General features: G+C 38.3%; 1 protein-coding gene across 2 annotated transcripts in view; it reads left to right on the plus strand.

The window, feature by feature from the left end:
• The first annotated feature begins 9,259 nt into the window (after positions 1-9,259).
• LOC145511153 (transmembrane protease serine 11E-like) overlaps positions 9,260-17,116 on the plus strand; it is a 101,803-nt gene continuing 93,946 nt past the window's right edge. Inside the window, exon 1 of one of the 2 annotated variants that reach the window (XM_081504170.1) lies at positions 9,260-9,568. In XM_081504170.1, the coding sequence (XP_081360296.1) occupies positions 9,567-9,568 (2 nt within the window). In that variant the 5' untranslated portion in view covers positions 9,260-9,566. The remainder of the gene's footprint in view (positions 9,569-17,116) is intronic. The other variant, XM_081503947.1, reaches the window with a different exon arrangement.

Below are 17,116 nucleotides of genomic sequence, written 5' to 3' on the forward strand. Positions count from 1 at the left end.
ACTTAGGGGTATGTTGTTACATGGCACTTAGATAAGTAATATAAAATGCAATATGTTAAAATCAATTGTATTTCTAAATATAGCAACACACAATTGGAAAATAAAAATTAAAAACATTTACAATAGCATTAAAAATATAAGATACTTAAGAATACTGAAAACTATAAAACAGTGTAGACAGAAAATTAAAGAAGACCTAAATAAATGAAAAGATACTCATCATGCATTGAAGGACTCACTACTGATGTCAACCCTCCCTGAATCTATCTATAAATTCAAAGCAATGTCATTCAAAATCCCAGTAGAGTTTCTTAAAAGAAATTGACAAGGTGAAATTAAATTTGTAGGGGAGTGAAAAGGACCTAGAAGAGTCAAAACAATTTTGGAAAACAAGAACAATTTGAAGGATTAGCACTACCTGACTTCAACACTTATCATAAAACTATAGTAACACAGTGTGGTGAAGTAAGACAGATAGATTAATAGATCAGTAAAGTATGATATAATCATACCTAGGCATGGAATACAGAATTAAATGTATAGATAATTTGTGTTATATTCACATACAGTTATATAATACAGCATTAAAAACGAACAAGAGCTACATCTACAACATGGTTAAATTTCAAAAACATACTGTTAAGTAAAATTGGAGCTTTCAGATTGCTGTGGTTATATTGTTTAAATGTTAAAAACACATAAAAAATAATGTGTTATTTTATACAGAAATAATGTATGAAAAATACAAAATTATAGAACAGAAGTAATCTTCAAAAGAGTGTTAACTTCTGGGACGTGAGGAAGGAATAGAACTGAGAAGGGGTACAAGGAGGATTTAATGCTTATCAGATATGCTTTATTTAAAGACAAGAAAGACCTGAAATACATGTCAAAGCAATGACATTAATACATGTTACATTAAGTATTAATTATTAATAATTATTAATACATTAATAGCATGTCATACATGAGGGTTACATTACTATCTTCAGTGTCTTTGAAATATTTCATTTTTAAAAATTACATATGAAGAATTTTAGGCAAATTTCTAAATTGAACTGATCATTAAACACATCATGCAATTGTGTTTAAAAGAGTTGCTCAATGCAGTATAAAGAAGCCAAGCCTCCCACTGTCATTGTCTCTTGGCCTTTTCCACTAGAGGCCTTGTTTCTGGTCATTCTGAAGAGTTTGATGCAGACAAGAACATTTCCTATTTCTAAGCAAGTGCATGTAGGTGAGAGGAGAGCAGGAGATAGGAGTCTGTATCCTTTACTGAAATGCTTATCTGGACTTCCGGATGCATAAAGCCTAGCGCGCCTTCACCTTCCACCCTCTCTTCTATTTACTGCCTGCCTGAGTGCCTCTGTAAACTATGTGAGCTAACTTAATAGGACCTGATTTGATGCTCCTGCCTCTGTATTTTCCCATCTTCACCTATGCCTGATAAGGATGACGTATCTTTATAAAATAATACAACAAAAATTTAGTATAACTGAGACTTCCCTGGTGGTCCACTAGTTAAGAATCCTCCTTGCAGTGCAGGGGACCTGGGTTTGATCCCTGGTTGGGGAACTAAGATCCCTCACGATGAGGAGCGACTAAACCCAGTGAGCCACAGCTACTGAACCTGTACGCCTCATTGAAAGATCTCTCGTGATGCAATAAAAACTTGACGCAGCTAAATACGAATATATACATCTATTTAAAAAGGGACATCCCGGTGGCTGACATGGTTAAGAATCTGCTGCAATGCAGGAGATCTGGGTTTCGATCCCTGGGTTGGGAAGATCCCCTGGAGAAGGGAATGGATACCCACTCCAGTATTCTAGCCTAGAGAATTCCATGGGCAGAGAGGAGCCTGGTGGGCTAAACAGTCCATGAGGCAGCAAAAAGTCAGACACAACTGAGTTACTAACACACATACATACACACATATTTTTAACAAGAAGTTTAATAAAATAAGAGAATACAATATTAGAAGAGCTACAACAGCTTTAAGATGACTGAGATCTAGGATCTAATGTACAGCATGGTGACTATAGTTAATAGTACCATATTTTATACATGCTTGTGATTTTCTTAGAGAGTAGATCTTAAGTATTCTCACCACACCAAAGGGAAAAAAAAAGTTACTATAATTGTGTGAACAGATAGAGATGTATATTAACTTGATTGTGGGAATCATTTCATAGTATACATGTATGTGTGTGTGTGCTAAGTTGCTTCAGTCATGTCTGACTCTTTATCACCCTATGACTGTAGCCCACCAGACTCCTCTGTCCATGGGATTCTCCAAGCAAGAATATTGGAGAGGGTTGCCATGCCCTCCTCCAGGGAATCTTTCTGACCCAGAATTAAACCTGGGTCTCCTGCATTGCAGGCAGATTCTTTACCATCTCAGCCACGAGGGAATGTAACCCTATAAAGGAAAACTATGTATTTATTTGTATATTGGGCTTCCCAGGAGGCACTAGTGGTCAAGAATCCACCTGCTAATGCAGGAGACACAAGAGATGCTGGTTCAATTCCTGGGGAGGGAAGATTCCCTGGGGAAGGAAATGGCACTGCACTCCAGTGTTCCTGCCTGGAGAATCCCATGAACAGATGAGTCTGGCAGGCTATGATTCATGGGGTCCCAAAGAGTTGAACATGACTGAGCATCTGAGCACAAACATTTATATATTCCTTTTTTTTTTCTTTTTTAATATATCATCCAGCCTGTTTCAGGTAATCACTGTCTGCCCTGTAGTCCCGTGACACTTGCTGTTCTCATTGTGGTTACTTGTGAACATGGCTATGCAAACTGCTATCTAGCTATCCAAACTCATAGTCATCTCTTAGCAGTAATAACCTTAAAACTGCCATCTTATTTTTTGAACCAACTATACTTCAATTTATTTTCAATTTTTGGGCTTCCTTGTTGGCTCAGAAAGTAAAGAGTCTGCCTGCAGTGCAGGAGACCAAGGTTTGATTCCTGGGTCGGGAAGATCCCCTGAAGAAGGAAATGGCAATCCACCCCAATATTCTTGACTGGAAAAATCCCATGGACAGGAGAATCTGGCAGGCTACAGTCCATGAGTTCACAAAGAGTTGGACATGACTGAGCAACTTCACTTTATACTTCAATTTAAAAAAATAATTTAAAAAACTGTAGAAGCATCAATTGTAGTATCAATTGTGTTACAGTTAGTTTGAAGGAACTTGTCTTCTAGTACAATAGAAGGAGATGATAAAGGGTTTTGATTCCTTTAATTGGTGGTGAGCTGGTAGATATTTAACAACCAGCTCTCCAGAAGGAAAAACTATCTTTGTAGTGTTTGCCAATTTCTATGGTATAGATAATTCCATCATGACCTATTTCAAGCTACCAAAGTAACACCATCTCATGAACAAAGCGTTATGTTCAGTTGAAAAGTGTGCAGTAACACAATTGTGTAGTGTTTTCACCACACAGATGCAATAGATGAAAATATAAATAAGCTCAAGAACAGAGATAGTAGTAACTTTTAGTTGAAAGAATTAAAGTGGTGAGTTTTGAAATTTATTACTTTTGTTTTTAAAATAATCTATTTACAACTTTTTTGTTCAGTATTGTTAGGTTGTGTCCAACTCTTTGTGACCCATGGACTGCAACATGCCAGGAGGCTTCCCTGTCTTTCACTGTCTCCCAGAGTTTGCTCAAACTCAAGTCCATTGAGTCGGTGATGACATCCAACCATCTCATCCTCTACCGCCCCCTTGTCCTCCTGCCCTCAATCTTTCCCAGCATCAGGGTCTTTGCCAATGTTTGTCACATCAGGTAGCCAAAGTACTGGAGCTTCAGCATCACTCCTTCGAGTGAATATTTAGGGTTGATTCCCATTAGGATTGACTGTTTTGATCTCCTTGTCGTCCAAGGGACTCTCAAGAGTCTTCTCCAGCACCACAATTTGAAAGCATCAATTCTTTGGCATTCAGCCTTCTTTATGGTCCAACTCTCACATCTATACGTGACTACTGGAAAAACATAGCTTTGATTATACAGACCTTTGGCGGCCAAGTGATGTCTCTGCTTTTTAATATGCTGTCTAGGTTTGTCATAGCTTTTCTTCCAAGGAGTAAGTATTTTTAATGTCATGGCAGGAGTCACCTTCCACAGTGATTTTGGAGCTCGAGAAAATAAAATCTGTCATTGCTTCTACTTTTTCCCCTTCTATTTGCCATGAAGCGATGTGACCTGATGCCCCAATCTTAGTTTTTTGAATGTTGAGTTTTAAGCCAGCTTTTTCACTCTCCTCTTTGACCGTCATCAAGAGGCTCTTTAGCTCCTTTTGCTTTCTGCCATGAGAGTGCTATCATCTGCATATCTGAGGTTGTTGATATTTCTCCCAGCAATCTTTATTCCAGGTTGTGATTCATCCAGCCTGGCATTTCGCGTGATGTTCTCTGCATATAAGTTAAATAAACATGGTGATAATATATGTCCTTGATGGACTCCATATATAAGCTAATTTTAAATAATCCCTTTGTTTAACAACGAGCTTGCAGATTTCTGAAAATCTCACAATTGACTCTTGTATAGGGCTTCCCAGGTGGCTCAGTGGTAAAGAATCTGCCTGCCAATGCAGGGGATGCGGGTTCAATCCCTGATCAGGAAGATTCCCTGGAGGGGGAAATGGCAACCCATTCTAGTTTTCTTGCCTGGAAAACCCCATGGATAGAGGAACCTGGCAGGCTACAGTCCATAGGGTTGCAAAGAGTTGGCCATGACTGAGCGACTGAGCATACACACACAAGTCATTATAAGCAAGTTTCAGCAAACCACTGCTCTCATATACAGTTCCCAGTGGCCATATCTGTATAATGCCATGGTCGCTCCTGGCCACAGGTGATGCGAGTAATGCAGGATTTAGGAGTGAATTAAGAGCAAGGATCATTTTCTTGTGTGACTGAAGCTATACTTAACACTTGAATATGTGAACTAATCACCATAATGTGGACTGAGTAGCAGGTAAGATTGATCTTCTAGTGAGGAAGAAATGCAAAGGGGAAGCAGAAAAGGAAAATACCCATTGTGGTTGTCTTACAGCATTCTAGTTTTCAGCTGCAATTCTTTCTGAGACTTGGCTGCATTTTATCCTTGCATTTGGACAGATAATCTTACCGTTGTGAAATTAATTAAACAAGGAAGCCATTATACTGAGATGGCTCTAACACCATAGGGGCTGATGTAAGCAAACCAAATCCTAAGCCTGTAAATGTTTCAAGGTTATGAAATCAAACCACTAAGTGCAACCCATCACAAATAACCAACTAGGCCTTAAGCTATAGCCAGTCAAATATTTTCCTTTCTTTGCTTCTATGCTTTCTTATATAAAGTCTTTCCCTTGACTCTTTTCAGCCAAGTGCTCCTAACTACTTACAGTTTGAATCTATTTTTTGCTCAAATAAACTAAGGATTTTTAATTTGCCTCAGTTTATCTTTTTACATTGGTGACAATGTAAAAGAGTACACCCATTGGAAGGCAGTTTGGCTGTTTCCTACAAAATTAAACATACTCTTACTATAGGGTTCAGCAATCATCCTTCTTGGTTTTTACCCAAAGGAGTTGACAAATTATGCCCAAGGAAAAACTTGCACACGGATGTTTATAGTAGCTTTATTCATAATTGTCAACGTGTGAAAGCAAACAAGATATTCCTCAGTAAGTAAATGGATGAACAAACTATGGTACATCCAGACAATGGACATTATTAATCAGCACTGTAAAAAGATGAGCCATTAAGCATGAAAAGATATAGAGGACTCTTAAATGCATGTTAGTAAGTGAAAGCAGAGAAGGCAATGGCAACCCACTCCAGTACTCTTGCCTGGCAAATCCCATGGATGGAGGAGCCTGGAGGGCTACAGTCCATGGGGTCGCTAAGAGTCGGACACGACTGAGCGACTTCACTTTCGATTTTCACTTTCATGCATTGAAGAAGGAAATGGGAACCCACTCCAGTGTTCTTGCCTGGAGAATCGCAGGGACGGGGAGCCTGGTGGGCTGCCGTCTATGGGGTTACACAGAGTCGGACACGACTGAAGTGACTTAGCAGAAGAAGTAAGTGAAAGAAGCTAATCTGAAAAGACTACCTACTGTATGACCCCAAATACATTCTGGAAAAGAAAACTATGGAGACAGTAAAAAGATCATAAAAAGATCAGTGGCTATCAGGGGTTGAAGGTAGGGAAAGGATGAATAGGTGGATCAGAGAGGATTTTTAGGGGCGTGAAATTACTCTGTCTGAAACTACAATGATGGATCAGTTCAGTTCAGTCGCTCAGTCGTGTCCGTCTCTTTGCGACCCCATGAATCGCAGCACGCCAGGCCTCTCTGTCCATCACCAACTCCCGGAGTTTACCCAAACTCATGTCCATCGAGTCAGTGATGCCATCCAACCATCTCATCTGTCATCCTCTTCTCCTCCTGCCCCCAGTCCTTCCCAGCATCAGGATCTTTTCCAATGAGTCAACTCTTCACATAAGGTGGCCAAAGTATTGGAGTTTCAGCTTCAACATCAGTCCTTCCAATGAACACCCAGGACTGATCTCCTTTAGGCTGGACTGGTTGGATCTCCTTGCAGTCCAAGGGACTCTCGAGAGTCTTCTCCAACACCACAGTTCAAAAGCATCAATTCTTCGGTGCTCAGCTTTCTTCACAGATGGATACATGTCATTATATTAATATATTTGTCCAAACCCAAAGAATGTACAACACTGAAGATTTGCTTAAGATAAACTATGGACTTTGAGTGATTATGATGCTTCAGTATAGATTCATCAATTGTAATAATTACCACCCTGGTGCGGAATGTTAATAATGGGAAATGCTATGCATGTGTATGGGCAGGGGTTAAACAGAAACCTCTATACCTTCCTCTCAATTTTGCTATGCACCTCAAACTACTCTAAAAAATAATAATGTCGTCTTAGGGACTTCCCTGGTGGCCCAGCGGCTAAGACTCCATGCTGCCCCAAAGCAGAGGGCCCAGGTTTGATTGATCCCTGGTTGGGGAAATGGATCCCACATGCCACAAAGACCCAGTGCAGCCAAATAAATATTTAAAAAATAATAAAGTCTTAAGATAACTGGGACAGTTTTTAGTTGGGTAAGTTTGGACTTAAATTGTGCCAGATTTTCTGAAACACCTTTCAGGTCAAATTTCCGGGAACATTGTAGAAATTCTGTGGACTAACTAGAACAGTTCTACTGTTCTAGTTGTAGTGACTGCACTACAGTCTAGTACTGACTGCAGTCACTACTTTCGTAAATGTGTGACTAGGATGTCAACATAAAATGTGCTCTTGTACATCAATGCTTCCATCCAAACTGACTCATTTGACCGGAACAACCAGTTTGCATGCCAGTGCAAGCAGAGAAAGGGGAAATAAAAAGGAATAGAATGAAAGGCATTTAAAAGGTAAGTAGTTACATTTATGCTAAAGTTAATGCATTTGTTTTTCAAGGGCTACCACCTTTTGGAGAAAGAAAAACAAGGCAGATAACAAATCCTGGAATACGTACATGATTTCTGCAAGAAATCTACTCTGTCTTCCTATCTCCATTTTAAGCCTTAGTTTTATCCAAAACTTAAGTACCCGAAGCTACTTCCTCCCCTTCTTGCCTCTTTGGGTTTCTCCCACAAGTATTTATTGCACATCTATTACACAGCAAATACTGCCCAAGACATTGGTTTTTGTCCCAAAATACGGAGTCTGAACTTGACCCTCTTGATGTAGAGTTCTCAAAGTATACTGTGCATAGGATTCATAAGGAAAATTTATTGAAAATGTAGATTCCTGGCCTTGAACTCAGAAATCAGATTCAGGGGATTGTTATAAACTTGGGAACTTGAAATTTTAACAGGTATCTTCAGTGACTGATGGGAATAACATGATTGGATCATTTTAAATATGATAACTCTATCAACTTCTCTGTGCATCTAGTAATTTGGTTTTCGATGGGCCTGAGTCTACAAATTTTTCTTGCTTTAAGAACTCTGAATCAGGCTCTCTGTTATAATCCAGACTCTGCCACTTAGCTATTGATTAAATTAACCCCTTTCTGCTCTGTGTCCTAATGTGAGGGTATGTGGGAATCAGAATACAGTATCTGCTTCAAAGAGTTATCTTGCAGATTTAGCAAGTAAAGCATGTGTGGCCTTACAGAAGTAAGCACTTAAAAAGTGGAAGTCCTTATTGTTGTTGTTCTTGTTGTTATTGATAGTAGTTTTACCACAGTTTTATTTTTTAGAGGGAAGAAGAGTGGGACATACTTCCTTGGTGGCTCAGATGGTAGAGAATCTGCCTGAAATGTGTGATTTGATCAACCCAGGTGTTGATTCCTGGGTTGGAAATATCCCCTGGAGAAGCGAATGGTAACCCACTCCAGTATTCTTGCCTGGAGAATCTCATGGACAGAGGAACCTGGTGGGCTACAGTCCATGGGATCGCAATGAGTTAGACACGACTGAGCGACTCACACACTAACACATCTAACGGTCACCTTGTTTAATTAACTTAACACAAGAGAACAAGCAGAAAAACCACCGATAAATTGTTCAGAAAAAAATTAAACCTACCCTCCACCTTCCTTCTCTCTCCCAAGAATTAGATGAGCAATAACAACATGGAGGAGAGCAGGATTTCTACCACTTATGTGGATTTTAGCCAAATTTGTTTGAACAATACAAGACAGACCGATACCTAAAAACAAATGCTTTTGTTGGAAAGTGAGTGGTACAGTAACAGTATCGTGGCTTAGCTGAAAAGCAGAAGGAACTTTTTTAAAGTGCTGTGTTAAAAAAAATTATTTTTAATTTTTCTACAACCAAGTTCAATTGTTAGCTCTTAAAGCTATGAAAGTGAAAGTGAAGTCGCTCAGTCCTGTCGGACTCTTTGCGACCCCGTGGACTGTAGCCTACCAGGCTCCTCCATCCATTGGATTTTCCAGGCAAGAATACTGGAGTGGGTTGCCATTTCCTTAAAGCTATAGAGGGCCTTTAAGTAAACAGTTTTTGAGGCAAATGATTAAGCTATAAAAAGTGAACGATTGAGCTGTAAAAATAAAATTACAGAATTTACTCCTATATGATTAAATTTTGACCATGTAATTTTTAAATTGATGTGTGTCCTATTCCATCGCATGAATGAGCTATTGGCTATGGTTGCATACCGTTCTATCTGGCCCAAGTAGGAGAAATTTATTACCCAGTATTAGACGGTTTAAACTCTGGCAGGCGGTAAGGAGCTTCCGGGAAGGACTTCAACTCACCAGAACCACACCGCCAACACTTACTCCCAAGTAGCATTGCCATTAGGAAGTCATCAAAGCGCGAGGTTGTGGTGGACAAAACAAAACAGGCTCCGCCAGGGTTCGCAGCATCAAAACCAGCTTCGGCTGCGCTCCGGCGTTCACTAATCTCTGGTCTCTGAGTGGCAGATCCTAAACCCATCCCAACCCTAACCGCTGGGTATCTGGGAAATGTAGTTTTACTTTCCAACTTCGAAGGCACAGAAAGAATACTAGAAGCAGACTGAAATGCAAGTAGAACTTTGTTATAATTTACTTAAATTCCTTAACTTTTAGATTTTTAGGTTGTTATATATTTTTCTCTTTGATAAATAAATAAATTCCTCTAAGTGGAATTCAGTCAAATGGTATAAATACTTTTCAAGTTTTTATAATTATTGCAAAATTCCCCTCTTGAAAACTTATACCAGTTTATTTTCTTTTCAACCGTCCTGTTCCATATTGTCAATCACAATTAATGTAATTTAATTTCCTTTAAAAAGGAAAATTACACATCATTTTAAAATTTCTAATTTTTTTGCTAGTGAGTTTGAACACTTCAGTTCTTACTGTAGGTGACGTACAATGAAGTCCTGAGGCTACCCATTACCCCAGTATTTCTCAGTGGGATAGGCTACCCACTCCATTATTCTTGGGCTTCCCTTGTGGTTCATCTGATTAAGAATCCGCTTGCAATTCAGGAGACCTGGGTTCTATCCCTGGGTTTGGAAGATCCCCTGGAGAAGAGAGAGACTACTCACTCCAGTATTCTAGCCTGGAGAATTCCATGGACTGTATAGTCAATGGGGTCGCAAAGAGTCAGACATGACTGAGCGACTTTCACACAAAGCCTGTAGATCATAACTTGATTGTGATACAACCACTTTAAGTACAAATACTAGACTTGAACTGTAAGCATCTGAGTATCTATCAATATGATTTTTTTGCTTTAATATTTATTTATTTGGCTGTGTGGGGTCTTAGTTGTAGCACGCTGAATCTTTGATCTTTGTTGCACCATGCAGGATCTTTTAGCTGCGGCATGCAAACCCTTGTTTGCAGCTTGGGACCAGGGATTGAAGCTGGGCCCCCTGCATTTGGAGTGTGGGGTCTCAACCACTGGACTGCCAGGGAAGTCCCTATCAATATAAGTATATGATGAGTACACATATATATATGTATATATATGAGTATAAGTATAATTGTGAGTATATATATCTCGGAATTTTATGAGATCTGTGGGTTACGTGTCCAGGCTCTGAAATTCTTGCCACTCACAGTAAGAACTGTGGAAGGAGGGAAGCTCTGTGAGGAAGCACTCTACAGCTCAGGGAGGTCTGAAAGGCCCAAGGTCATTCCATCAGCTAGAATCCACTGACAGAGTCACTACGCTTCTGTGATTTAATGTGGCTTGATAAATTCCCCAGGAAACCTTGGGCTGTCACTAGTCCCCACATCATTTTCTTCCAGCAGGTAGCATGTACAGCATGCACTCTGAAATGGTAACGAAAATTTTGATGTCGTTTCCGGGGGCTCCAAAGAGCTCCTGGTACCAGAGTCCTTTGTGTCTCAGCGCAGAAAAGAATTCAGCAAGAGACAAAGCAATAGGTAAGAAGTGATTTAGCAGAAGAGGACGCTTGTGAGACTTTCAAGTGGGCAAGCGAGAGAGTGCCACACCTTGAGAATTTCCTGGGCTATGGTTTTATATCAAAGGAAAAGCAGGGAAGAGAAGAAGAGCTTCTTTTTCTTGAGTAGTCATCATGCTTCCAGCATCAGCTCCTCCTCCAGATTGGGCAGGGGAATTTTCTTGTCCCTGCGTAGTCAAGCTAGGTCCAGATATTATTGTTTTTATGTGTGCAGAGAGCATGTCCTAGGGATCATTAACCTACTGAACTCACTGGGCAGGCTGTGTTTCTCATGCCACCATTGTTTTATTGTTTGGGGGAATGTCTCACGCTTCTGTTGCTTGGTTTTGTTGCTAAGCAAGGCTACTTGGTTTTGCAGTTAAGCAAACCTGCTTTCTTGAATAATCATTAACTTACAGAGTCTCCCATATTTTTTGCACTTACAATCCCCTAGTGGGATTAACTGTAATCACCCACTTTGTTCCTTGACTCTGTCCCTATTGGTAAGAGATTGAATGATTGATTGATTGATTTCTTACTATTCTTGAGGTTAAAGATCCTCTTTTCTTCCCAAAATAAACATAGGGATGTTTAGTGAAGACATTAAAGATACGGCTTGTTTTATTAATATTTAGTGATTTAGAAGGGGAAGAACTTGTTATAAATTCACCTTTGAAACTAGAATATTAACTTTTCGCCAGACTAAGACAAGACTGTACATAGGCATTAAATAGCTATGTTTAAAAGCTGTTTGAGGGCTTCCCTGGTAGTTCAGCTGGTAAAGAATCTGCCTGCAATGCAATCGAGACCCTGGTTTGATTCCTGGGTCAGGAAGATCCCCTGGAGAAGGGCATGGCAACCCACTCCAGTGTTCTTGCCTGGAAAATCCTCATGGACAGAGGAGCCTCGTGGGCTACAGTCTCTGGGGTCGCACAGAGTCAGATATGACTGAGCGACTAAACTCAAAAGCTGTTTACCACAAGTCCGTAAACGGTCATTACTCTCCACCTAGTGGCAAGATAGGTTAATTGAAAGCAAGAAATATTCTGACACTTGAATGCTAAAGCCAAATATTATTTAAAAAGAGAACAGTAAGTATTTACAGCATCAAATAAACCTGACCACTGTTCTGTTAAATTTTGTTATAAATTAAAATGCTATGTAAAATAACCCATGATTGTAATTTGATATTGTGTCAAGTCAACTAATTTGGAAATGAAAATTCTTGCGGGATGATAAACAGAGTATTCATAACTACAGGCCTTATCTTGAAAGCATTTCTTCTTAGCATATTAAATATTTTATGATCTTAAAAATCTTGTTGTTCTCAAGAAAATGCCAAATTATATTTTAACTGTTGCAAGGAGGTTTAGAAAATATATTACCAAGCAATTTTAGAGAAAATCAAAATCAGCATTGGGACACTATGCAGGATATTTTTAGTACAAGAACTTTGTAATCTGGGGCTATTAATCAGGATATAGTAGTACTTATAACTAGCAAAGGTAGCTGATAGTCTCAAATTAAGCTGACATTCAGTATTGAGCCCACATAGGGTCATTGCAGTGGGCATCCATCTGCTCAAATGTGTTCAACATTCTATTAAGATTAGTCCATGCAGTCTGCTTATTAAATCATTTGGGTATTACTCCAGATCCTAAAGGACAAAAGAGAAAATAACAAAGCAGGAAAAATGCAAGTACTATGAAAAGAAAGTAAACAAACAGAAATATTTACTGAAAGTCAAATGAATGGACCAGACCAAACAAAAAATTAAAAAAAAAAAACCGTACTAAATAACATTAGAAAGCTAAAGGAAGAGATTGGAAGTATGAATCAAGAAAATCAGGTATGAAGGACCAATTGGAGATATTGAATATGAAAAATATACCAGCTGAAATTGTGTAGTAAGAACTGTATCAGAATCACCTTACTACTGTTTTGTGAATACTATTTATCCAAGTGAATACACTTGAAAAACAAATTAGTAAAATGAAAGATCAGGTCAATGAACATTTCTGAAGGAATTAGGTGAAGACGAAGTGGTACTAAAAAACTGAGAGAAGGAACTTTCCTGGTGGTCCCATGGCTGAGACTCTTGCTCCCAATGCCAGGGGCCCAGGTTTGATCCCTGGTCAGGGAACTACATCCCGCATGCCAAAACTAAGAGTTCCCATGCCATGAATAAAGATCCTACATGTCACGACCAAGACCCAGTAGCCAAAAAATAAGTAAAATAAATATTTAAAAAAAGAAATATACAGACATACTGACAGATTTTTGCAAAAATTAAGAATGATATTACTATCTAAATGGAAAGCAATTAGAGAAAGTGCTAAAATAGGAAAAATTCAAGTTAGCATTTTTAAATCTAATTAATTATATTGAAGAATGAATCTGAATTACGTTACAGTAAGATGCAAAAAACTTGATCAGGCTGCCACAGAAAGATCCTATTTGAAAGCATTGTGGGAGGAAGTGTTTGGGCAAGAAAAGGAATGACTCCAAGAGGTAACGTAGGCAATGTGGAAAGTATGGGAGAAGCACTTATACTTGGATCAGAAGCCTCCAGAGGGTCTTTAAAACAGCTTCAGGGACAGACAAGATTGGACTGCTTCCTTTACTCTAAAGATTTTATAGAGTATACATACGTATGACACATGTCATTTGTATATGTGTGCATTTGCTGGAGGAACAGAGGCCAAAAAAACCTCCCATGAATTTATTTACAGGTTGTACATGTAAATATGTACAATTTCCTATAATCAGAAATGATATTTAAAATATATAACATCCAGTAACGGGACTTTTCTGGTGGTCCAGTGACTAAGACTCCACACTCCCAATGCAGGGGGCCCAGGTTCCATCCCTGGTCAGGGAACCAGATCCCACACACTGCAACCAAAGATCCTGCATGCCTCAACAAAGACCGAAGAATCTGTGAGCCTCAACTAAGACCTGGACCGGCCAAATAAATAAATAGTATAAAAAGAAAACCAAGCATCCGGTGCAGCATGAAGCACTGACCACTCAGAGCAGACATCAAAGGGCTGGAGCAGATTCCAGGAGGCCCCTACCTCGCTCTTCACCTGAGATTAGAAGTACATGTGGGGCGGGCTGGGGCAGTGGGGAGGCATGGGAATGGGGCTCAGGGTAGCTTCTATTTACCAACAGATACCACATAGTTCAATATCTTAACAGTCAGTATGATCATGCACCCTGGCAGATGTTTCTTCAAGTTTGATGATGCCACACAATTTTCTGAAACATGCTTAACTTGTTTTTTAAAACAAACCTTGGGTAGATGTTATTTTCCTGAGAGGTGTAAACAGTCTCTGTAGTAGAACAATTTGACATGTTGGAGAGCCTTATCTTCTGACATTGCAAGTCAGAAAAATTACCTAGGGGACATTAAGTTGTAATAAAGGAGAGAGAATAATAAAAAAATCTTACTCAAGATATTTTCCTGATCTTGCAAGGGTTTTCACTAAGTTTTGGGGGTTATGAATATTATGTATCATTTTGTTTCCTATGTTTTAAGGAAAGGTGGTTTAAAACATGAAACCTATTAAGCAAAGTTAAAACAACAACAACAACAAAAAACACTTTAAGGATATTTTCTTCTCATTGCCGACTGCAGGCTGGTATCAGGCCCAGTAGATGTGAGCAGAGCCACAACTTCCTTCAGACCAGTCTGCCTACCCATGAGTGAGAAATTAACTTTTATTCATTGAATTGTTCAGTTGTTTGTTATGTAGCACAAGACATTCCTTTGTCACTTATTAATATATTCATCATTCATATGATATATATTGCACATCTGTGTGCCAGGCATTGCTGTAAAAATCCAAAGCTGTTTTCTTTTTTTCTTGTAAAAGTTTGATTAGACCAGTTTCTGATAAAACTAATCAGGAGGAACTTCCCTGGTGGTTTAGTGGCTAAGATCCATGCTCCCAATGCAAGGGGCCCGGGTTCAGTCCCTGGTAAGGGAACTAGATACCACATGCTAAAACTAAGAATTCACATGCCACAATGAAAGAACCTGCATGCAGAAGCTAATACCTAGCAGAGCCAAATAAATAAATATTTTATAAAACTAATCAGGAAAAAAGGAAAAGATGCAATAAATAACAACACCCACGAAGTTCTGCTATTGAAATAGAAAATACACAGAGAAACAAACATGGAAATCCAAATGGCTGATAAACAAATGAAGAGTTATTTAACCTTTGAAGTAATAAGAGAGATGCAAATTGAAACATCAGTCAGAAACCTGATAAGATCAAGTAAAAGTGAGGATGTTGAGAAACAAGAATTCTCTCATAAAGCTTTAAAGAAAGTAAGCTGGTGCAACCGTTCCAGAGAGCAACCTGAAAGTCCTTGGTTCATCATATTGCTTATAGTCTCTACAGAATGTAGCAATTATATCCTAGATCTCTTGCACATGTCCCTAAGAATATTTTTTATAGCACTGGGTGTGATAATCAGAATGGAAGAAGCCTAGATGCCTATGAAATGAGAAGTGAGAGATAGTTACATAATATTATGTATATGTATTATGTATATATATAGCAGTATTCAGAATTAATGTTCTAGGTTAGTTTATAGCTCGATGGATCTTAAAATATCGTGGCAAGTAGAAAAAAAAGAAACTATGAAATTTACAAGAGAATACCTTTCAAGGAGATTAAATGCACATACTCATAAAGCAAAACTGTATTTATTTTTAAGGATACATGCATACCTAAATAAACATGGAAAAGCATGTATTTTAATATTATATACAAAGGTGGAAGAGAGATGAGGATAGTGGATGAATGGAAAAATAGTGAAACAAAAGTAGGAAAAATAAGAGACACTTGCTGATAATGTAAAATGAAATAGGAGAGGATGATTAATTCAATTTTGTGCACTTGATCATCGAAAAGGGATAATACATAGTAGAACCTGGGGTATGGGGTCTGGGGTAATTTGAGAGCATAAGAAAACCAGTGCTATCTGAGCATGAGCATGTTGAATTCTCAGGCTTCTGAATACCCCTTCTCTTATATTCTTCCTGGGATAAGTGAAAGATAATAAGTATCATAGTAGCTATATTTTAATTCTGTGTTAGTTTAGGGAATGATAGCAAGATAAGCTATAAAGCTCTGACACGTCTATATGTATCAGTAAACAAATGTAAAAAAAAATACTTTTAAAAAGAACATGATGTATCATGGTCATCGAAAACTTTACATTTCCATGTGACAAACATGATGATTTTTTCATAGTGGGAATTCTTTTGCAATTGTCTTGTTAATTGGTATAATGTGGGGCTTAAATTGCATTCATGGATTTTAATATGTTATCATTAGAAATTACTTCAATTGAAGCTTTCATTTTATCTTCCTTTAACTATCATTCATGACCTTGAACGAGGATTATCTTTGGAACTCAGTGCCTCTCAAAATTTTTTGTCTTGGATTTACCCTCTCCTCTACATTCTTTTGTCTTGGTTCCTTTGAAAAATCACAAGAGGAAAAGATTGGAGTGGAGTCTATAGCACAGCCTAATTTTCTATTAGAGAAAATAGCTGAAATAATATTTTCTTAACTGTTGCATGTGAATATTAAGAGGATATTATGCTTCTCTGTAGAACATCTAATTATATTCAGTGTGTTTTAACATCGCTGACCGCTTCTTAGTTGATGGCGTAGTGAAAGTTTGTCATGTGGAAAAATGCCAACTTTACATCTCAGGGAATCTGAAGAATGTCTTTGGCTGCTGATTAAAATGCTTCAAAAAGTTTTAAAAGAGGAGTGTGTGGGTTTTGTGTGTGTGTGTGTGTGTGGTGAGGAATGATAGACATTACCATTTGAGAAAGAAAAAGCTATTATATTACTCAGTTGATGATTACAATTCAGCTGTCATCTTTTTTTTTCATCTTCTAATTAGTAAAGGGTAGGTTACTTATTTCTTTGACTAGGTGAATTGGGAAGGAATAGGTTCAGAAAGATTACCTAGGAAAATGGATAATTATAGTAAATTGATTTATATTCACTCTATAAGTGAATGTGATGCTGCTTTCCTTTTTATTTTCATCATAATTATGCTTATTTTCTCTGGTTATTCCAAGTGAATGTCTAGATACACTGCATTTCAAAATGATTCTGCAGTTGCAAAAATGACTGAAGA

This window comes from Giraffa tippelskirchi, chromosome 1 (assembly GCF_054371585.1).
Source record: "Giraffa tippelskirchi isolate mGirTip1 chromosome 1, T2T-mGirTip1v1.2.pri, whole genome shotgun sequence".
Taxonomy (NCBI): Eukaryota; Metazoa; Chordata; class Mammalia; order Artiodactyla; family Giraffidae; genus Giraffa; species Giraffa tippelskirchi.